Here is a 25,290-nt window from a genome sequence, read left to right on the forward strand (position 1 = left end):
AGGTCATTATTATCTCTGCTTTTAGACTTTCGTTGAGTAGTTTAAAGGATAAATTTTCGATTACTAATTCCCATCCTATTATTTTTAAGATTGTTAAAATTGTTTTTGGTTTAATTGATGAGGGTCGCATCGTTCAGTTTTTTGGGTTTCCATCACATAGAGGTATCTGTGGAAATGAAAGGGCTGATAAATTGGCTAAAGGGGCTTTTAAGGTGACCATTGAAAATTTTTTTGGTGCTCCTGTAAGAGATATTTTTACCTTATTATAGTCTGATTTGAGGTCTTTGTTAATTAAATTGTGGCCTTTTTTAATTATATTATGTGCGATTCCAAGTGAGATTTTGACTTTTTCGGAGTAGGTTAACCGATTGCAATGAAACTTTGGAATTTTGTTATATATAGTAAGACTAATCTTTAACGTAAATTGCAACTAAAAATATTTGTTAGTTTACGAGATTTGCAATAATAACAAAAAATTTAAAACTGCTATATCTTCCGTTCTAATAAACGGATTGAGGTCTACTTTTTTTTAAAATGTCAAGGAAAATGAGAGGAATAAATCTCTTTCAGAACATTTTTTTATAATTTTACAACTAAAAAAATTATTAAATAATAATTGAATAACTTTCGCGCGACTAACTAAAATTCAATCACTTAAACGCTAAAATGATCTTACCTGTGTTTTCTTTAATGTTCCAAAGGATTTTTATTGTAAATGTAAGTTTAACTTAAGAAATTTTATTAATTTATTAGTATAAACAATTGAGATTTCTGCTAGTTGACGTGCAGACGACATTGCGCACGCAGCATTCTCACATAGCTAATTTAGTCCACGAATCACGTCAGTTGGCTATGTGAGAATGCTGCGTGCGCAATGTCGTCTGCACGTCAACTAGCAGAAATCTCAATTGTTTATACTAATAAATTAATAAAATTTCTTAAGTTAAACTTACATTTACAATAAAAATCCTTTGGAACATTAAAGAAAACACAGGTAAGATCATTTTAGCGTTTAAGTGATTGAATTTTAGTTAGTCGCGCGAAAGTTATTCAATTATTATTTAATAATTTTTTTAGTTGTAAAATTATAAAAAAATGTTCTGAAAGAGATTTATTCCTCTCATTTTCCTTGACATTTTAAAAAAAAGTAGACCTCAATCCGTTTATTAGAACGGAAGATATAGCAGTTTTAAATTTTTTGTTATTATTGCAAATCTCGTAAACTAACAAATATTTTTAGTTGCAATTTACGTTAAAGATTAGTCTTACTATATATAACAAAATTCCAAAGTTTCATTGCAATCGGTTAACCTACTCCGAAAAAGTCAAAATCTCACTTGGAATCGCACTTATATAAATGAACAGCTTATTTAAAAAATAAATTATTTTAATTTTGATATTCAATTGTATTAATACTTACCATCATCAACACTTTCATCGATAAAATTATCGAAAATGGAACATATTTTTATCTCTTATCTGCTTGAATAAAACCATAGTTTAATTTATAGGAATAAGTTTATTTTATTATTTAATAAATTACCTATTATAATCAGAGATATGTAATAATATCGGTTCAATTATATTTACAACGTACATAATTAACATTGGAAAACAAAATAGTAGGTATATAAAATCGAAATTTAATTTATTTTAAATATTGTAAAACAAAATATTTTAAATATTTATTAGTAGAATATAAAAATTATACTATGATTCTTGATTATCTTTGAATCCAATTTGGGATAAATGTTTCACAATATCCACCCAATTCCAACCTCGAGGATTTTCACTCTTTCCATCCGAACGATTCCATAACTTTTTCTTTTGTGATTTTGTTAATTGTTGTTTTGGCTTCTTTCCAATCTCACTCTGTGGAATATAAATTATAATTACAAGATATTACAATACCATCATAGGTTATACTTTTGTTTGTTCGGAAAAAAACTCGATATCATATCAATCTTCGATTCAAAATCCTGTTTTTCCTCACATTGAAAAGACACCATATTAAACTTAGTATAATAATGTATTAGGGTCAACCGGGGTAAATCTGAATGCTTTTAGTAAGTTTCAACAATAACATAAATTTTTTCTTTAAAAAAAAATACTTCCGGTATTCTGGTGCATGAAGTTGTTACTTTACTTCCATAGAACAATTTTATGGGGTAGCAAAAATTTTTGATAAATTACAATCGCAGGAAACTTAGCGTTTGTATTTACCTCGATACTTTGCAACTTTCCTAAAATACCGGGGTAAATACGAACGCCACTGTATTTCAGTAAAATCTTAGGGAAAATAAATTTAAAGTATTGCAATTGTTAAACTTATATAAAAACTCAAAAAAAATACGATAATAAACCTATTATATAATAATGCATCATATATAAATACAAAAATCAAACAGGTTAAAAAATTAAAATGCATTACACAATTAAAACCTTCAATAACTTTATCAAATCATAACGGATTTTTGCAAAACTTGCTACAGAAAGTATTTTGGAGTGATTGAATGTAAATACAAAAATAAAAGTCAAATTTTTTAAATTCAAAATGGCGGACTTTCCTAAAACTTATTTTTAAAAATGATGAAATTTGCTAACTCCAAATTCGTAATCAGCAACCCTGAAACCCCCCGAGTAACAATTTTCGAGCGAATCCAATGAATTTTTTAATTCTCGTCCGCCATTTTGAATTTTGAAAAACTGACTGCAAATTGGTAATTAGCGACCCCAAAAACCGTAGAATACCAAATTTTATTAAGATCCTGAAAAACTTTTTTCAACAAACCATTTGGCAAAAAAATTGAAACACTCCTTCGAGAGAACAGAGATTAAGTTTCTGCTTATTAATTACTAACGAGGATACGTATAGAAGGAAAAACTTTTTTCTATGTACTTTTATAATGTTAAAATAATAGTGTAATGAAATAAAAACAATTTTGTGTGGCTCTGATGTAAAAAAAATTATTGAAAATACCGTTCGGATTTACCCCGGTTTTCCAATTTTCCTGGGTAAATACGAACGGTCTGATATTATTAATAAAATTTTACAGAAGGCAAAAATCAAAAATAGTTTCTGTTCTAGTATTCATAACAAACAATTATAAATAATAAAATAAATTTTTAGCTTCTTTTTCTTCAAATACGAGACACAATACTGAAAGAGTGTCATCTTTGATTTTCAATCTTTTTTGCAATACTCGTTATCTTTGTTTATGCTGTTGCTAATTAACAAACGAAAAATGGGATAATACTTAGAATCTCTTGAAGAGGATCTGAGGTAAAAATTCTCATATCGAACTTATTTTTAAAAATTTTAATTAAGCTGAAATAATTAGCGTTCGGATTTACCCCGGCTGACCCTATAATTAATTTTTTGTAAATTAATTTTGTATTTTTGTAAAACTTCGTTTCCGATTCCTGTTCCTATTTCCTGAGTCGACGTGGGATATTATTGACTAAATTAATGGAGCGCCGTGAAGCTAGCGACCCGGCAGCAGTCCGTTCTGTATTAATCGTTTCAAATCACCCTGCTACCTACAATATTTCAAACAAATGTTATTTGTTTGAAATCACACAAATTTTGCGTTAAAATTTCTACATTTTTTAACAAATTGTTTATTCATTAACAAGCTTATTATAAACAAATTCTTCAACTCTTTGCGTTATATTGGGTCTCTCAAAGAATGACTTATATTAATCTCGTTTTAAAATTTACCAATTGATCGGATTCGCTTGAAACTAGTTACTCGGGGGTTTTCAGGGTCGCTGATTACGAAAATGACATCAGTTTCTCAAAATTCAAAATGGCGGATCCAATATGGCGGACGACAAAATTAAATTTGATCGGATTCGCTTGAAACTAGTTACTCGGGAGGTTTTCAGGGTCGCTGATTACGAAAATGACATCAGTTTCTCAAAATTCAAAATGGCGGATCCAATAAGCCGGAAGACAAAATTAAATTTGATCGGATTCGCTTGAAACTAGTTACTCGGGAGGTTTTCAGGGTCGCTGATTACGAAAATGACATCAGTTTCTCAAAATTCAAAATGGCGGATCCAATAAGCCGGAAGACAAAATTAAATTTGATCGGATTCGCTTTTAGCTAGTTACTCGGGGGTTTTTAGGGTCGCTGATTACGAATATGACATCAGTTTTTCAAAATTCAAAAAAGGTTTTTGAGTATTTAACATCTACTTCGAAAAATCCATTTTTTGAACTTATTTTTTCAACTTTTGAAAACGCACTAACCAAATACATTCAACGAAAGAATAAACGTGTAATTGATAACATTGAAATTGATTTTGACCAAAATGTAAGGGAGTGCGTTATTCATGTTTTCAATAAAATGACATTAATTGAGTACTTAGAATTAATGTGGTTAAAAATACACACAAAAAATGTTAATATCCTCATCACATTTGATGATGTAACTATTGTCCATAGTTGTTCATCTCGTTTGATTTATGTTGCTCAAAAAAATATATCAAGAGAAAATTACAAAAAAAAGTTAGCATTTGAAAAGAATAAATTTTTACAAAGACAGAGAAATAATGGAATTTGAACTGCAACTGCACATTGTATAATGCCCAATTGCGCCAAGTATAAATTTCGATTTGATAATAAAGAATCAAAAGATAGTACAATTAATATTAACATTTATGGAATAGGAGAAATTTCACATAACAGTGTAAATGTAGATGGCAGTTTAACTGATTTAGATAAAATTGATGATAAAAATGGATATTTCTTTCTGGAAGTTGATTATTCATATATTCGGAATTAAACGCGACACTAATAATGCAGTTGAAAATTGGATGGGTTTTGTTAAAAATATTGAATTTGGAAAAAAGTTGAGAAATCTCATTCCGCGATTCATCCAAAGGCATGAGTTGACCATAAATGGACGATATAAGGAGGTAATCTATGGATTGGTAACTACAAGACAAATTACTAAACGTAAAAGAAAAATAGACCCAAATATTGATATCAATTTTGAAGAAAATACAAGTGCAATACATTAAAAAATAATTGTTGACTCTGTCAACAATATAGCTCCTTCAACATCGTCCGAAAAAAAGTCTGTCCAAAAAAGTGCAAAACCGTGGATCGGTACTGAATTTAATAATTATTTAAAAAAAAAGGAAATAACAATAAATAGCATTATACTTGACAGTATAAGTCTTGAGAGCCTTTTATCTCATCAGTGTATGGACAATTTTGTAATTGATGCCTATCTATCAATCTTGGCCCATAAATACCATACATGAATTTTGAATTTCCAACAGACTTGGTAAAAATTATAACAAATCCAGCAGAAAATGATTCTATACTAGTCAAATACACGATAATAAACAGTATGGAGCTGGTCACTATTATTAACAGTATTCGACCAAAGTACTATTGTTTATTTCGATAGCTTACATGGCACACCTAACAACTACTGGATTGTACGAATATGTTCATTGGTGAAAAAATTAATGAATAAAAAAATAAATTTAAATTGGCCTGAATGGAAATTATATGCACCAGATGACATTCCAAGCCAGGGAACAGTAAAAGGAAGTTCAAATAATTGTGGCGGACATTTAAGTTCATAGGGATACACAATTCATTCCGGAGAAAATGTACAATTTCAAGAAAAAGAAATGAATCAAATCCGTTTATGGATAATGAGTACAATATTGAATACAAAGAATTCAAACAACAACAACAACAACGGATTTACAACAACCAATAGTGACCAAGAAATTGTTTTGGAAAATGTTAATATATCCAAAATAACTATCAGTAGAGAACCTCCAAATTTTTTTACAAACACATTCGAATATGCGTCATCTATTCAGGCGATGCTATAAAAAAATACAAAAATGATTACAATTTATTTTAATTGTTGAGATATGGCAACTCTGTAATTGAATGAGCATTGAAGGGATGAGTAGTATGAGTGTTGAGTCTTTGGTGAATCGCCCTCATGGCTGGATAGTTTTAGTATTGTTTAATAAATCTTTTATATCATTTTATTACACGCGAAACCTTTAGTTGTTTACTTTCCCATACTGCTATTTTATCAGGTTATGGGCCCCTTACATGAATAACCACTTAAATATGAACTGTTGAAATCGTTTTCGTGATTCGGTAATAGTTTACGCTGTGTAGATGCGTGGCGAAAAATGGCTGACGGTGAGAAGTATAAAATTCCGTTATTCGACGGTACGAACTTTGGAAATTGGAAGTTCCGGATGGAAACACTTCTCAGCGAGCTGGAATTAACAGAATATACTGAAAAATCACATACGGAAATGGTTGTGATTTTGGACACTGATTCAGCTATGGAGAGGGCGATAAAACAAACGCAAATCGAAACACATTTGAAGGCAGATAGAAAATATCGTTCGCAGATCGTACAACGTATAGCAGATAGTCATCTGGAATATGTAAAAGATAGTGATAGTGCGTTTGCGGCATGGAGCGCTTTACTCGCTAACTTTGAACGGAAAGGAATTGCTGGCCAACTACTTCTCAAGAAAAGACTCTTATTGATGAAATTTAATTCGTCAAAGGTGAGTTTAGCTGAACATTTTCTAAATTTCGACAAAGCGATTCGAGGGTTACGTTCAACAGGTGCGAAATTAGAAGAGATTTGGTGTGTCATCTTTTGCTTACAATGCCGGAAGAATACGATCACGTGGTCACAGCGATAGAGACACTTTCTGGGGACGCATTGACAGTGGCCTTTGTCAAAAACAGACTGATGGACGAAGAAGCAAAACGTGATGACGTAGGGAGAAAGAAACATTCGTCGTCGAAACAACCTACTGCTTTTTCAGCACATCCAAACAAAGGTGGTCCGTCTGGAAATAATAATAAAGGCGGAGCAAAAAAATTTGGATTTCGGTGCTACAACTGTGGTGGAATAGGACATAGGCGGAAGGAATGTAAAAAGAAAAACATGCAATCCAACAGTGCGAATCATGGAAATGTGGCTGTGAGCGTGGACGAGGATTCCAACGATCTTACTGCTTTCTGCTTTATTGCGAGTGGTCGGGGTGATACTTCGGTTGATTTGGTGCTGGATTCTGGCGCCACGGAACATCTCGTAAGTGACAAGTTACCAGTGAAAAATGTGACAACTCTGAAGACTGTCACAAGGATTAAAGTGGCAAAAAGTGGAGTAGTGACAACAATCGTGAGAGGAAAAGCGGTCCGTATACTTGTCAAAGATGTATTGATCGTATCCGAACTGGAATACAATTTGCTTTCGGTACGAAAACTGGAAAAAATCGGCTTTCGCGTAGTGTTTGAAAATGGAATTTGTCGAATCGAGAAAGATGGTGTTGTCGCAGCCGAGGCGAAGTTGAACGAAAGACAGTTATATGTGTTAAATGTTTCAACCAACGAAACGTGTGCTTTGTTATCGTTTGAAGCTGAACTGTGGCATAAAAGGTTGAAACATATGAACCCAGCTATGATTAATCAGCTGACAAATTTGACTGATGGGGTGAAAGTGAACTCGAAAAATGCTCCGCAAGGTGTATGTCGTGTGTGTGTGTTGAGGGTAAACAAACAAGGCTGCCATTTAAGCAAACGCGTGTTCGTGCTACAAGACCACTACAGCTTATGCACAGTAACGTGTTTGGTCCGATTTCCCCTGTGTCTTATGACGAAGGGAAATATGTGGTAACCTTCATTGACGATTTTACACATTTTACGGTAACGTACGTGATGAAAACTAAGTCGGAGGTATTTCATTACTTTAAAATTTTCGAGGCAATGGCTACATCTCATTTTAATTGTAAGCTGAGCAGATTCTGGTGCGATAACGGAAAAGAGTATCTTTCCAATGAGATGAGGGAACATTTCGAGGAAAAAGGTATTGTATTCGAATTTACTATGAGATACACACCCGAACATAATGGTGTTTCCGAGCGTATGAATCGAAGTATATTCGAGAAAGCAAGGTGTTTACTTCTAGGCTCGGAAATACCAAAACAATTCTGGTCAGATGCAGTCAGAACTTCAGTCTATTTGATTAATCGCACTCTAACAAGTGCGTTGAAAGGTAGTGTTCCTGCAACTGAGTGGTACGGTATCAAACCCGATTTAGGAAAACTAAAAGTGTTTGGCTGTTTGTCATATTTGTGTGTACCAAAGCAACTCGTGAGTGACAAATTTAGTACCAGGACAATACAATGTTTGTTGATCGGCTATTGTGTCAATGGGTATAAATTGTGGAGTCCGGAAGAGGGTCGTGTGTTTTATGGCAGAGACTTCAAATTTGATGAAACGAAATTTAAAATTTATTCGTCGGAAACAAGTTCGTGGCTCCCGGAAGAAGTGTCAAACAATCAGGAGAGTGTGAAAATCGATGAATCAAAGTCGAATGATTCAGATTCTGACGACCTTGAATTTAAGGACTCGGAATCGGTCCCTGATGTTCCAAAAATTACTTTGGAGGAAAATTTGGTTGAAACACCAAGGCGAAGTACTCGAGAACGGAAGAAACCAAAGTGGTTGGACGACTATGGTGTCATCGCATTCAGTGCAGAAACGTACCTGTGAAATTCGAGGATATTGCTCAACGTGGCGATAAAGAAGAGTGGATGGAAGCCGTCGAGGAAGAATTAAGTGCACTAAGAGATAATAATACGTGGTCTGTGTGTGATTTGACGGAAGGTAAAAAGCCAATTGGAAATATGTGGGTTTTTACAGTGAAAAACGACGAGAATGGTGAAATCGTGCGACGTAAAGCGAGACTTGTTGTGAAAGGTTATTTACAAAAACACGGGTTTGACTATACGGAAACGTACGCACCTGTCGCGCGGCTAACGACGTTAAAAGTATTGTTATCGGTGATCAACGAGAAAAATTTGTGCGCTTCTCAGATGGATGTAAAGAATGCATTTCTTCACAGCGAGCTAAAGGAGGAGGTGTACATGAAGGTATCTAAAGGTGTTTTAGCGGGAGAAAATAAGGTTTGTAAATTAAATAAAACGTTATATGGCTTAAAACAAACACCAAGGGAGTGGAATAAAACCTTTGATGCCTTCATGGGATTTCTTGGTTTGAAAAGCTCTGCATCTGATCGTTGTCTGTATAAGGGTTTGCAAGAAGGTTGTATGGTGTATTTGTTACTGTATGTAGATGATATTATTGTTGCATGCGAAAAGAAATAAGTTGTCGAGAAAATAAAAGCTGCCTTACACGAGAAATTTAGTATGAAAGATTTGGGAAATTTAAATACATTTCTGGGAATAAAAATTTCGCGGGAGAATGGAAAAATGTTTTTCAGTCAGCGAGTGTATCTAGAAAAATTGTTAAATCGTTTCAGTATGAATGAATGTAAATCGTCAACAACACCCATGGAAACTAAATTCATTTCTGAGTCAAGCAATGATTTGTTTGATAAGCCTTATCGCGAGCTCATAGGGTGTTTAATGTACCTCACTCAGACTACGAGACCCGATCTGAGTTTCTCCGTCAATTTCTTTAGTAGATTCCAAAGTAATCCTAAAGAAGAACATTGGTCGGGACTTAAAAGAATTTTACGATATATACAGGGAACGAAGGATTTTGGTTTATTGTTCGTGAAGGGAAATGTCGAAGAACCTCTGATTGCATTTGCGGATGCTGACTGGGGGAATAGCGAGGATCGAAAATCAACTTCAGGTTACTTGTTTAATTTGTTTGGAAACACAGTGTGTTGGCAAACGAAGAGACAACATACTGTAGCGCAATCCTCCACAGAAGCAGAGTTTTTTTCTCTTGCTATGTGTGCGAGCGAATTTTTGTAGTTGAAAAATCTTTTATCCGAATTTAAAATTGTTAACGCGGATACTGTTACGATTTTTGAAGATAACCAGTCATGTATTCATTCGCTAAAACGCTGGGAACATAAACGCATGAAACACATTGATATCAAATATAATTTTCTACGCGATTTGGTCGATCGAGATATACTTCGAGTCAAGTATGTGAGAACTGATGAGCAGATTGCTGACATTCTTACAAAATCATTGAATGCAAGTAAGTTTGTGTATTTGCGAAAAAAACTCGGCGTTGTGCAGAGTTGTATGGCTGTTTAAAGTAAAATAAAATTGTCGAGTTGAGGCGGAGTGTTGAGATATGGCAACTCTGTAATTGAATGAGCATTGAAGGGATGAGTGGTATAAGTGTTGAGTCTTTGGTGAATCGCCCTCATGGCTGTATAGTTTTAGTATTGTTTAATAAATCTTTTATATCATTTTATTACACGCGAAACCTTTAGTTGTTTACTTTCTCATTCTGCTATTTTATCATTAATTAATAGTTTTTATGATTTATTTAGTTGAAAGGAATAGTCATCAGACTGACATGAAATTCACCAGTCAATGTTTCCTATCTAGATAGCTATTTTAAACTTGTTTAATTTAAGTCGTTCTTTGAGAGACCCAGTATGACGCAAAGGGTTGAAGAATTTGTTTATAATAAGCTTATGGATGGATAAACAATTTTTTAAAAAATGTAGAAATTTGAACGTAAAATTTGTGTGATTTCAAACAAATAACAGTCCGTTTTTGAAAAAAAAACAATTTATTCCCGAGAAACCAGTTATTTAAAAAAAATCGGATACTTCCATACAGCTGGTTATTCCAAAATAACCAGAAAACGGTTAACAGTTTGTTAAAAAATTTCATAACCGGTTATGGGAATAACCGGATTTATACCCGATTAACCCCACAAGCCTAATTTTTTACGGAAAAATAAGGTTTCCAAGCAGCACCTTTTAATATTGTATAATCGACAAAATGCATATTAATTTTTTTTATTTGTAGTCTAATTCCATCAGTACGGAAAGAATATTCGAAATTATTTTTGTAATTCATTATTAAGAAATTAATTGTGTTTTCTTTATGCGCTTTGTCTTAGAAAGTGCACTGAAAAAATGGTTTGGTATTGAAAAGCAAACGTTTGGTTGGTATTAAAGCAACCAACATTTTTTTGTTGAATCAACAAAATTTTAATTGTCTCAACCAAAATTTGTTTGACACAACCAAAATTAGAAAAAAGGATTTTTGTTGTTCTAACTAAAGTTTTATTGGGACAACCAAAATTTTGTTGATTCAACAAAAAAATTTTGGCTGCTTAAATACCAACCAAACGTTTGGTTGTGAATACCAAACTCTTTTTTCAGTGTGAATTAATGCAATGCACCTTTAGTATTTCTATAAAAATGCGTAACTATATCAAACGAAAAAACTTCCATATATATATAAATTACCTTTATAACAACTGGAACATTGAGATTAGACGTTGAAGGTTCCAGTCGAGTTATAGCAATAGGTTGGTCAATTAGTAATTCCGGAAGATTCTCTTGTACTGATTGAAAAAGAGTGTAAGTCATAGCACTTCCTAACCACTGTTCAGCTTCGAACTCAATATGTTTTACTATTTTATCCTTAACTTCTTGAACTCTGTAAATTAGAAATATTCAATTTTAATTCATATCTTACATTTAAGGATAATAATTTATTCTAACAAAGTTTTTAAAAAATAAATAGTAATTTAAAAAAAATAAAAGTATCTGTGTAGCTAATAAATATGTTCTGAGTGTAATTGTATTATGTTTAAATCCCGTCAAACGAAACGTCCTGAACTAAATATGGTAATCATGCCCGGATTTTAATTAATCTTAATAAATTTATGAATATATTGAAATTTAATATAATTATTTATATCTTAATTATTAAATGAGTTATTCCAATAGAGAATCGTCACTTGAAATTATTAGAAGCACATTGAAGAGTTATTCCAATAGTCAAAAGATTAAATATATTTAAATGCATATAAAGAAAAATATAGAGTATCATATAATTTCAAAAATATAACGTTTTATTTTGGTATATATATACATAGGTAAAGGGAAATATAAGAAAGGAAAATACTGTTTTCATGAGTACACTTGCACTCAGGAGAACGAGTATATATATATGTTACGGTTAAAGTGCGAAGTCCGGCGAATGTGCACATTAACCGGTCAATATGCACATTCACCGGGCATTTTGGTAAAAGTGAGAAATCGGACATTTGGGGAAGATATTATGTACATTTACCAAGTAAATTGGTGATTGTACACATTGACCAGCCTTGGTTGGTAAATGTGAAAATTTGAAATGAGTGAATTGTTAAATAATTTTTTTATGCAAATAAAATGTGAAAATGTAATGAATATTATTATTAATAAATTAATAAGTTAATATTAAATATAAATTGTATTAAAGGAATAGAATTAGAATAAATGACAATGAAAATTATAAACAGAAGTAGGAAGACAAATATAAATAGAAGTTCAAATGTAAATAAATATATTAATTGATATGTCAATTGTATATGAATCAAACTTTTACAAATAAGATAGATTTGTAAGCGTTAGAAGTGTCATGGAAGTGGCCCCTGCAAAAATAAATAAATATATTCTTCCTACATAGCTATATTTAAAGTTAAAATTTTTTAATCCCAAAAAATCTGTATATTATTGAAAGTTCAACATTTTCTAAAATACTTTATACTTTAAAAATAGCAAAAAAAATGTCAAATTAAACAAAATTTCATGGAAGTCGCCCCTACAAAAATAAATAAATATATTTTTCGTACGCAGCAAAATTTATTTTGATCAAAACGATTTGGGTGAATGTGTACATTTACCGGTTAAAGTAGCAAAACATCAATACTATAATATTTATTTTTAACTTTAACCAAAATGATTTGGTGAATGTGTACATTTACCGGTTAAAGTGCACAAAACAAAGAAATTCGTATGCTATTCTCACAATCACCTACCTACTGATGCCCAATTTGGTCAATGTGCACATTGACCGGTTAATGTGCACATTCACCAACTTCGCACTTTAACCGTAACATATATATATATATATATATATATATATATATATGTGTGTGTGTGTGTGTGTGTGTGTATATGAATGTCTAAATTATACACTAATATAGAAATTCTAAAAATGTAAAAGTGCATAGGAATAATAAATTTAATGTTTAAATACTATAAAGGAATATTAAATAATTAATAATATATAAATAAAATATCCTTTAACATTAATTTAAATATTGATAAATAAAATAATAAAAATTATTTTATTTTGTAAAATTTTTATAAAAATAATCAATTATTTAAAAGAAAAGTTATAAATTATTTATAAAAATCAAAGAAAAATAATATTAAGAAATAAATTTAAATCTAGAGAAATAGAATGTCAGAAATAATAAAAAGAGATAAGGGGCCATCCATAAAGCATGTGATGCTTTAGGGGGTAGGGGGGGGGGTCAGAAAAATATCACACTACATGTTAATCGTAAATGAAAAAGCATCACAAGGGGGAGGGGGGGGGGGTTAAAATTTCGGAAAAATGTATCACATGCTTTATGGATGACACCATAGAAGACATTCATAGATAACACTATAGAGAAACATACATAAATAATAGTAAGAGAAGAAAGATATAGTTTCGAATAAAAGGAAATTATTAATTCAATATAAATATAAATATTTATTTTTTTATTAACAATATTAAAAATAAATATAAACTATAATTAAATTAATTAACCATATTTTTCATTTTTTTTATAAAATAATGCAAATTATTTTATTTAATTGCTTAAATTAATTATAATAAGTAAAAATTATATGTCATATAATAGTAAAAATTATTTAAAAATTAATGGTAAATGTAAAATCATTGTCAAATTATTATTTTTTAAGATATCAAAGATTTAAAGAAATTATATTAATAATAGAAAAATGATTGACAGCTGGACAATGGCATTGTTCTCTGTATACGTTACAACGGAATTAGAAAGAGAGGAATCGCTCTGTCCTTACCAAAATAATTTAAATACTATTGGCTAAGAAAATAGGACGCCGCGAAAAATGTGATTAGAGGGAAAATTTGGCGGTAAGAAATATACAGTAAAAGTATACGAAGAAAGGTAGAAAGGAAAACCGCGGATTTTCAAGCAATCAGCCGTCAGAATATCACTTACACACTTACTAAATTTAAACCTACACGGGATAGAGAGAAATTTGGGGGATGAAGCGTCTTCTCGAGTTAATAAATAGAGAAGGAGACCCAAATTCGGGCATTCTCTGAAATTTACTCAGGCTGATTGCCTATATCTACATATATATATATATATATATACATTTCAATTTTGTCAGATAGTTTTTGTGGATTGTGGTTAAATTATTTTGTGATTGGATTTTACAATATTAAAGTAAATTGTAAACAATAGAAGAACAAGTGCTCAATACAATTTTTTCTTATTATTTAAAATATTAAATTTTTTTGTTATTTACATTTTTTTTATCTTTTTATATAATCTTATATAATGTCTGAGAGGCTGGTGTAACAACTGTTCCAACTCAGAATTATATAAGAAATAAACGTTTTAAACAAATTATAAAATTAATATTTAAAGTCAAGATTAGGCAAGTAGAAGAAATAAAAAGTGAATAGTCACTTTAACTTAAACTACAAAATTCTCTAAAGTCAAGCCATGGTGAAAGACTTAAGGGTTTTCTGGTAACTCGGAGTACCACCTTATTATCTGGATCCTTAAGTGGTAACAAAAGCAAATCGTAAGTCTCTTGAAGATACATATATCTCAAATTCTTTGCAATAGGCGATCAATTTGTTAATGTGTAAGATTCAATTGATTATGAATCCCTGCCCTCCAAGTAATCAGTTAATTTAGGAAATAAATAATTTACTTAAGTTATTTATTTATTTTGATTTTCAGAGAAGTAAATGAATTTTTCATTTATTTGCTACTAAGAAATTGAGCATTTTAATATGTTGTAAAATAAATAACATATTAAATAAATCAAAGTCTAAGGGAGAAACTTGTCAAATTAATTTACTTATGATAGATTAATTAATTTAGGGAATAGATAACTTGACCTTGGTAGTTGATAGGCATTGACAGATTTCTTTTATTTCTTTAAAATTTTATTTTATATAGATAAGCTTATGAGCAATTTTTGAAATTCAAATATAAATAAGATTTCTTAAATTATTCTCATATCCTCAGTTCTTGAACAAATTTAGGAATGATTCTTGCACAAAGTTTTTCCGTGTGGGAATATGTCAGACATATGAATTAAAATTTTTATTTTTAAGGTGAAAAATTGAAAAAAAGTTTAAAAAAGATCTAATTAATGTAATTTATACTTACATATGTTTATTGTAAAAAGTATTCATGTTGATAATTGGATTTTCTGTAGGATAATTAGTACTCCATGAAATTTCGAGTAAAAAAGATTGGTGATCATTATCTTCTCCATACTAAAAAAAATGTTAAACACTTATAATATTTAATTATACCAAAATTAGCTGTTATTAGTTATATAATATTATAGAATAGTGAATCTCCCAAAAATACTACTTTTGCATGTGATTAAGTTAAAAATAATTAAATACGAATTATTCAAAATGTAAATTAAGTCATATAACATTGATTGCGACAATCAAATTTAGATCATTTGAAATTTGAATAAAATTTATACGCCTCAAAAATTTAAAGTTATTAATTCAGAATAGACACAAAAATGTTAGTTTGTTTTTCTCTGATTTTTCCTTGATTTCCAGTCAAAATTAAAAATTTTACCCTGACCCTAATGAAAATATTTCAAAAGGTTTTCAATAACAGGCCTCGGATTGCACAACTTTTTCGACTTTTTTTTATTTTTTAAAATTAAATTATTAAAAAATATGTTAACTTGAATTGTTTGAAAAATCAATTATTTTCAATAATTTAAAACAAATTCTTCTGAAATTGCATGACTTAAAACAATTTTTAATCAAAAATTCACTAAAATTCAATTACTGTCTAAAGTTTTTAAAAAAATTTCACCAATTCAAAATGAAAGTATCAATTAATAATTTCATGAAATTCAATTATTATTTCTAAAAATTTTAACTTCAAATCTTCTAGAATACAATTATTTCTCAATTTTATATCTAAAATTCTTTCTTGAATAATAATTATTGAAAATCTTAATTAAAATTATTGTTGGAATTTAAATTTATATTTTTTTTCCTCCATCCAGTACGACAGCGCCATCTGCATTCTGTCGCGCACAACGCCCCACAGTGGGCCAGATTGCAAAAAACCTAGTCAAAACCCCTAGATGTGTTTATACCTGCCTGAAATTTGTTACTTGGGAGTTTTTTGGGTCACTGATTACGAATCTGAACTTAGTTTTTCAAAATTCAAAATGGCGGATCCAATATGGCGGACGACTATATTAAAAATTGATCTAATTGCTCTAAAAAAAGTATCAGACAGTATCCGGATGAAATAATTTGCTTCATATTTGTCCGTCTACTTTTAAGAAAAAAATTAAGGGGGTCATCCCGTGTGATGGGTTCAAAAAATCTATTATTTTTTTTGCATAAATGAAAAGTTTTCTTTTTATACGACAAAATAGACACAAAAAATCGTGATTTTTTGAAAAAAAAATTTCAAAACCGCATAAAAATTTCATTTTTAATATTTTCAAATAATCCTAGTTCAGGCGATAGCTACAGCCCTACAGATTAAAATGCTATTTTACTTTTTGATTTTCGATCAGTCCATCAGCCGGAACTGTCAAAAAATCAAAGTTACTTTCTTGTATTATAAATCGAAAAGATTAAAGTATTTTTACTTGAAATAATTTGTACTTGTTGTTGAAATGTCATTAAATGTCCAGTAAAAAATTTTAAGTTCTATGTTTTCATAGTTTTCAAAAGAAAATCACAAAAAATGACAAAAAAAATTTGTTATATAATAATAATAGAAATTGTATAATATTAAAATATAAAAGTTTCAATTAAAACAATTACTTATGACAAATAATCGAATATTTGATTCAAGAAAATTTTTAGTTGTTTCAAGAAAAATATTTTATTAATGCAAATAAATATTTATTTGAATCAAAAAACATGCAGTATTGAATGAAATAATTTTCATAATTGATTCAAATAATTATTTATTAGCTTTGAATATTCCATTTATTTGATTTGAATATTTTGTATTTGATTCAAATAACTATTTATTTGATACGATAAAATAAAATACTTATGTCTAGTAAATATTTATTTGAGTGGAATAATTTTCATAATTGATTCAAATAATTATTTATTAGCTTTGAATATTCCATTTATTTGATTTGAATATTTTGTATTTGATTCAAATAACTATTTATTTGATACGATAAAATAAAATACTTAGGTTTAGTAAATGTGTATTTGGTTCAAATACATATTTATTGGATAATAGACAAGTAAATGATGTATTTGGATCAAATACTTTTTATTTGATCCAAATAAATTTTTTTTTCAGTGTAGTACAATAGATTAAAAAATGTCCCAAAAACACTTCCATCGTTGACGTTAAATTTCAAAAAATCATAACTTCCTTCATTTTTACCAAATAAAAAAATACGTATACCTATCCTTATTTTTCATATAGATTTCGAAAAAAAATGTTTCGGGGAAAAAAAAATTTTCAATGAAAATCTCCCGTGGAATTTAAAAAGAGCTTCTTTACACACACTTTTCGGTGTGTAAAATTTAACATTAGAGGTTACTGATGCAAAAATACATTATTAAGGTCTAAAATTTAAAAATTAAAAAAAATTTCTTGGTTGTACAGTAGAAACTTTTTATCTTTATAAAAAATACATGATCTTATTTTCAAAATAAAATATAAATCTATTTATGAATTTATAATTTTGTTGTACAATTCGAAAGTAAAAATTATATTTAAAACGTGTGTACAGTGACATTTATAAGTAAATGGAAAAACTGAATAAAAATAAAAATAAAAATTTTAAGGTTAAAACAATAATTAGATAAAATATTATACCTTGTATTGATACGTAGTTGCATTTAATTGTTTAAATGCTGAATCTCCATCATATATTGATAACAAAGCTTCTCGTTCCTCTTCTTGAGCTTCAGCATCACTCATTTTTACAGAAATATTTTATCTACTTCAAAATTTTCACAGTAGCATGTCAAGATCAAAGATAAGAAAAACATAAACAGAACAAGGTGGATACTTTTCAGCAGGGATGTGAACGTAACATACTTGAAGCTGATTCTTCAACAACTTTTTTTCATAAACGTGATCAAGTTTGGTGGAGGAAATCAAATATGGCCGTTTACTGGTGAACAACTTAAAATTAGCTCTTATGTACGGAAGCTTCTACGCGCCACCTCGTAACGAGACAAAATCAACTTATGCTCGTTTCATATATATATATATGTTACGGTAAAAGCGCGAAGTTGGTAAATGTGCACATTTACTGGTTAATGTGCACAATTACCAATGCAGTTGGTAAAAGTGGGAATTGTCTGTTTTAAATTAAAAATTTCGTACATTTACCAAGTAAATTGGTAATTGTGCACAATCACCAACAGAAATTGGAAAATGTACGAAATGTCTAAATTGAATCAAAGATTTCTCACTCGTACCAACTACCTTGGTAAATGTTATTATTGACATTTACAAAAAAATAAATTGGAAAAGTTTTATTTATTTATTTATATTGTTATCACGTCATATCGACGCAAACGTCGAAAATCAGCACTCGTTTTCTTTTTTATTTTTAATTTCGCATCACACACTTCTTTCAACACCTTATTATACTCTACTTCCGACAAATAAACAGAATTATTTTTTTTCCCTTCTATAATCTTTGTTGCAATTTCATAAAAATTTTTTTTCACTTCGGAAATTACAATTTCTTCACTCATTTTTACAGGCAAAATTTAAAATATACTCGCAATTTCACTGTCGAAAGCGAACTAAACGAAATACTGAGGTTAGCAGAATAAACATTCTATTCTAATTATTCTGTTTCCTTTATAGGCATTTGATTACTATTTAATTGAAATATAAACAAAACAAACTATCTACATTTACCAAGGTAGTTGGTACGAGTGAGAAATCTTTGATTCAATTTAGACATTTCGTACATTTTCCAATTTCTGTTGGTGATTGTGCACAATTACCAATTTACTTGGTAAATGTACGAAATTTTTAATTTAAAACAGACAATTCCCACTTTTACCAACTGCATTGGTAATTGTGCACATTAACCAGTAAATGTACACATTTACCAACTTCGGGCTTTTACCGTAACATATATAGCATACAGAACATCGATGTTTCAATTAAGGTACGATCACACTATCTCATGCATGCACTGTGCATGCATGCAGAAACATTTGGCCGGTCACACTTCAACAAAATCTAGTAAATGTTTAGTAACTTTCTAGTTACAACCGAAATTTTTAGAAAATTACTAGAAAGTTACTAAAGATTCACTAGATTTCGTTGAAGTGTGACCGGCCAAATGTTTCTGCATGCATGCATGAGATAGTGTGACCGTACCCTTAGGCTGTGACAGTTCATCGAGATATTTCGAGTTCAAAATATGACGTCAGAGGCCTGGATGGAGCTTCTACAATAGGTCCGAGAGGCAAGTCCAAGTGGCTCGGACTTTGTTGCGCGCGCATCGTGTTGACTTTTATTTTTGTAAGATATTTGATAATAAATAGTAATTAATTAATAATTTAACAATTAATTAATTAATAATGAGTAATTACCATCAATTATCTTAAAAAAATAAAAATTACACGTTTCGCGCGCAACAAAGTCCGAGCCACTCGGATTTGTACTTGCACTTTACTTTCGGACCTATTGTAGAAGCTCCAGGAGGGACACCGGATGATGCAGCGGTCACACCTCGCCTGCAGGAGCAGTTGCCAATGGCAACCGTGTAAGAGTAAGAGAGATGGAAAATCTTCTATTTCTCTTACTCTTACACGGTTGCCATGGGCAACTGCTCCTGCAGCCGAGGTGTGACCGCTCCATGACACGACCATTAGTTTTCTGTATACTATGTATCATGAGTTTTAAAAATGACCACCAGTTGGCGCGCATAGTAACTTTCTCCTACTCTAGTCTTATACATATAAAAGATGCAAAGAAAAAAAAGTATAAAACAATTATGAAATAAATTTTTAAACGTAATCTTGATTTTTATTTAATAACTAATTAATAAATATTATATTTTAATATCCTATTACATTGAATTATTGTTTATATATTATTTATTTTTAAAAAAGAGATAAAATAATTTGTATAATTATTAATAATAAATCAATTAATTAATCAATTATTAAATTAATAATAATTAATTAATTAATAATTTCTTTTTTATGGTAATTTTTAATTAACACAATTATTAATTAAATAATCATATATTGTTAATTATATTTCAGACTACTTACTTCTTTTATAATTTAATCTACACAAATTTAAAAAAATTGCATTTTACATAAATAAATTATATTATAAATTAAATTATTATATTTATAAATTATATTATTACCTTTTACACCTTATTTATAAATAAGGTGTAAAAGGTAATTTTTTTTAAATTTGTATAGATTAAATTAGATAAAAAATAATTAAAAATAATAATAAATAATTAATAAAATTAAATAGTTATTATATTATATTCCTTAAATTGAAAGCATTAATTTTAAATTTTATTTTTTCTCTTTAAGTATATTTTGCAAAATAAAGTAAAAAATTATTTAAGTTTTATTTAAAAGTTTCATTAAAATCTAATTTATTATTTAACCTGAAAATTAATTTCGATAAATTATTATTATAATACAGGAATTATTGTTTATTACATTTAAAAATTAATAATAAAAACATTTTTGAATAAATAATTAATTTTTTACTTAATATATTTATTGTGAATTACTAAAGACTATTTCTACATTTTAAATTTCCCGCGCCAAAAACCAATCGACCGCCGGTAAATGCATGCATAGTAATAGTATCTAGCGAATAGAGGAAAACGAAAAAGAGGCTCATATACAGGAAATGTATGTGCATGTGTTAGTGTGCGGATAAAAACATCACACTGGCCGAGTTGCACTTTTCGCAATTCCTTTTTTTCATCTTTTCACAAATCTGCCCTGTTATAAAATACATAAGACAATCCACTACGTATGGAAGATCATAATCGTGATCGACAGCATCTGTAAAATCAGAAAAGTCGCCATCCTCATTCATAATTACATCATTTAATTTACTTTCTACTATTTTTAAAAAGTCTTCTTTCTTTTTCGTTTTATAGATCGTCTTTCAAGACACTATAAAATGTTAGGATTTTATATATCTGAAGGAAAGTAGGAGTAGCAGGATTGTCATTGGTTCCATCAGCTAACCGAATCGTTCCAAAAAACCTCTGTTCACAAAAATAGGACAAACACAACACAAAAAGTTAACGATTAGTAACACATAGAATTTGTAAGAAAATTATAAGGTGAAAGACCTGTGAAATTTCAACCTATCAAAATTCATATTACACGTAATTAAAGGTGTCAATATTTTATCTGACAATATTGAGTATTTAAAATTAAATAATAAAAAATAAAAACAATTAGTTATTATTATTAATTATTATTATTATTAATTAGTTATTTTTTAAATAAAAGTCGAAATTCTGTAAAAAAAAATTTGGACTTCTATCCCAAGTTTTATTTTTCATTCTAGAATTTTTTATATGCTTTTTTCATAATTCTCAACAATCAATCGTATCCCTCATAACAAAAGGATATTCCTAGGATATCCATATCAATGGTCGATATCCTAGAATGGTCCCCAGGATATCTTGGGATATCCCTAGAATATCCAAACCGTCGGTCTGTGGGACATCAACAGGATATCCATAGGACATCCACAGGATATCCCTAAGACATCCACAAAATATCTATTGGATATTATATCGCATGATATCCATGGGATATCCTCAGGATATCCGTGGGATATTCTTAGGATATTCACGGAAAATTTAATATCTCAACATATAGTTTTAAAGATTAAAATTGTTAAGCTAATATAATGAATAATAATATATTAAAAACAAAAACCTTATGAGCTTCTAATTTATTTTAAATGAAGATTTGAAACGCATTTTTCAAAGTTTTTAAATAAACTCATGCACTTAATGTATAATTAATATTAATAGTTATTCGTTATTTGCGGGGAAGAATTTATATTGTTTAAAGCCAATTTATTTTCTGACAATATTAAGCATATGAATAAAGGAATGAATCACGAATGAGAAAAAAATTAGTTAATAATTTTTCAAATTAAACAACTTTAAAAACAGTATCCTGAGAATATCTTCTTGACATCCAGAAGATATACTGAGAATATCCTGAAAATATCTGTGGGATATCCTGACGATATCTATGGGATATCTGGAGGACATTTATGAATGTCTATATAGATATCCAGAAGATATCCATGGGATATCCAAAGGATATTCAAACCGCCGCTTTTTTGGATATCCTTAAGAGATCCTTTTGATATCCATAGGACATCCCTAGGATATCTGCGGGATATTATCAATATATCCCAAGATATCTTGTGTTATTAGGGATGAATTTAGAAAAATTTTAATTTTTTTGAAAAATATAATTTTGAAAATGGTCAAAAAGAATTTTCTATTTAATTTTAATAATATAGAATTATTTTATATCCCAAATAATGCTAGAAGAAAATTGGCACATGTCAAAAACGTAAAAATCGAAGGGTTGAAACAAGGAAGTCTTCTTGGGTTGAAATTACACTGCTCCCTTTTCTTAAATATTTTATTCTAAAATAATAACGTCCTTTTAAGAGAAATGGAAAATAGGAATGTTAAAATTATTAGTCCATTAATGGAAAAAAGTATGATTTAGGAATAAAAATTTTGAAATAATGAGTCTTTCTTATTTTGATAATTCTTAACATTTTACATGCGTCAGTAATTTATTATTTATTATTATTACTTACAACTTTTTTTATGTCCCTAAAGTTCTGAACGTTCAAATGAACGAAATATTTTTTCTGTTTAAATATTTTATAAAATTACTATTCTAAAATAAAAAATAAAATAAATGAAATATTTATTAAGCATAGAATTTATCTTTTTTATATCCATAACAATATTTTGTAATAAAATTGAAACTTAAAGAAGTACCAAAAAAATCGTCGTTCATTTGAACGTTCAAAACTTTAGGGACATCTTTTTTTGAAAATTTGCTTATATGAATAACTGATTTTACTTTCTCATAGTTTAAATATTTAGAAATAGGAAGATGATTATGAGATAGCATTTTTTAATTTTTTTACTGTACTTTTAAACAATAGTTTTAAGGGTGTAGTCTGGTGTTTAGGCCTTTTTTTAGGAGCTTATTTCAGAATTTATTTTTATTATTAAATAAAATATAATCACACCAAATCTTTTTACATCGCTTTATTCTCCTTTTGAAGTGTTGAAAAAAATTATAATCGATTATTTTTTACTAGACATTGTTATTTATATTTAATATTAATGTTTATATCAAAAAAATGCTGGCGCAGGTGACTTACAAAAATTTGTTCGACCGATTGCTTCAATTTTTTTTTAGCTTATTTTACACAAGTATGGCTGTGGCCCGTACTAGAATTACGCAATTTTAATGATAACTTTTTTTTATTTTTAACTTTTTGTCAATAAAAAAGAGACAATTTTTGAATCTTTTTGCTTATATAGTCCGCTATTTTGTTATTTATTAACAAAAATGTTTTATTCTAGTACGGGCCAGAGCCATGCTTGTGTAGAATAAGCTGTAAAAAAATTGGAGCAATCGGTCGGATAGATTTTTGTAAATCATTTGTGCCAGCATTTTTTTGTTATAAACATTAATATTAAATATAAATAACAAAATCTAGTAAAAAATAATCGATTATAATTTTTTTCAACACTTCATGATAAGAATAAAACGAAGTAAAAAGATTTGGTGTGATTATATTTTATTTTATAATAAAAAAAATCCTGAAATAAGCTCCCAAAAAGGCATCGAAACACCAGACTACCCCCTTAATAATTGAATGAATGTAAATGAAAATTTATGAAGGTTTTGAACATTGGATAGAAACTTTTGTTTATCTTCGATAACGATTAAACATATATATACATATATCACAAATCGAAAGTTTTTTTTAAAACGAATTATGATTTTGTAAAATTAAAATTTTTTGCGCATAATTGATGCAGAGTTTTTTAATTACATGATTCCATATAATCGAGCATAAATTTTTAGTGCTTAATTACTGGGTATCAAAATGCATAATTTGTACTATCTGTATAAATATTTTATCAAAAGTTGTTAATTTGGTTTTTTGTTTTAGTACTTTTACGTTTCGGGAAATGATAGGTACATTAAAACTGGCCGACAAAACTACGAATTTCTTGGCTATTTTTAAATTTCGTTAAAGATTATTATCAAAAGTAAATTTGTTTCTTTATATATAATGTTTGCAGAAATTTTACAAGATATTACAAAATTTGAGGTTCTATAATAATAAATTTAAACAAATAAATATAAAAAATAAACATTTGAAGAATTATTTAAAAAGTTAATAAACTTTTCTAACAATTCGAAAATTAAATTAAATTTAGTTGAAATAATACCAAATAAATGAATACCCAGGAGAAAGCAATTTTGTCGGTAGTTTTATACTTACCTCTAGAGGATCTTGATTAATTCTACCAGTCAATACTTCCTTGTATTTTTTTACTTTTAGCAGATAATTTGCCAATGATATTGTAGAATAAATTGTCATTCGAATACCATTAGCTGTACTGTCAATTAACATGTATTGAGAATCAATTTCATTATTTTCAACACTTATCTCCCTGCTGGAAGTAAAGAGATAGAAAACTGATCTCTTTTTATATCTTTTTATCTCTAAGATAGAAAGTGATAGAAAAATTGTATAATTTTAAATCTCTGGTCTATATTCTTCTATTGCCTCCTATCTCTATTCTAATCAACTTGATGTTTTTCGTTTTTAATAATCCCTTCTCTATCCCTTTCAATATCCCGTCTTTACCCATCTATCGCTTTCTATCTCCATTCTAATTAACAAGATGATTTTCGCTTTTAATATCCTTTTCTTTATCTCTTTCAATATCATTATATCGCTTTCTATCTCTATTCTTATCAACAAGATGTCTTTCGCTTTGAATAACCTTTTCTTTATCTCTTTTAATCTCTAATCTATACAATGTATCTTAATTCAATTTGCTTAGAAATTACTTTAGAAAACTTTATCAAAAAATATAAGTAAGTTCTTACATATACCCACAACGTTAAAATTTTAAGTCACTACTTCTTTTACTCAGG

General features: G+C 29.0%; 1 protein-coding gene across 1 annotated transcript; it reads right to left on the bottom strand.

Annotated features, from left to right (window-relative positions):
* Positions 1-1,631: 1,631 nt before the first annotated feature.
* LOC127289459 (RWD domain-containing protein 4) lies at positions 1,632-18,111 on the bottom strand. Its single transcript, XM_051317399.1, has 4 exons — positions 17,909-18,111; positions 15,233-15,342; positions 11,265-11,457; positions 1,632-1,872 (listed from the first exon to the last, which is right to left on the bottom strand). Exons 1-4 carry the CDS (start codon positions 18,011-18,013, stop codon positions 1,711-1,713), a joined length of 570 nt encoding a protein of 189 aa, XP_051173356.1. The 5' UTR covers positions 18,014-18,111; the 3' UTR covers positions 1,632-1,710.
* Between the last annotated feature and the right edge of the window lie 7,179 nt (positions 18,112-25,290).

Source organism: Leptopilina boulardi, unplaced genomic scaffold, assembly GCF_019393585.1.
Source record: "Leptopilina boulardi isolate dan_hultmark-lab unplaced genomic scaffold, ZJU_Lbou_2.1 LbouV2_41, whole genome shotgun sequence".
NCBI classification, from domain to species: Eukaryota; Metazoa; Arthropoda; class Insecta; order Hymenoptera; family Figitidae; genus Leptopilina; species Leptopilina boulardi.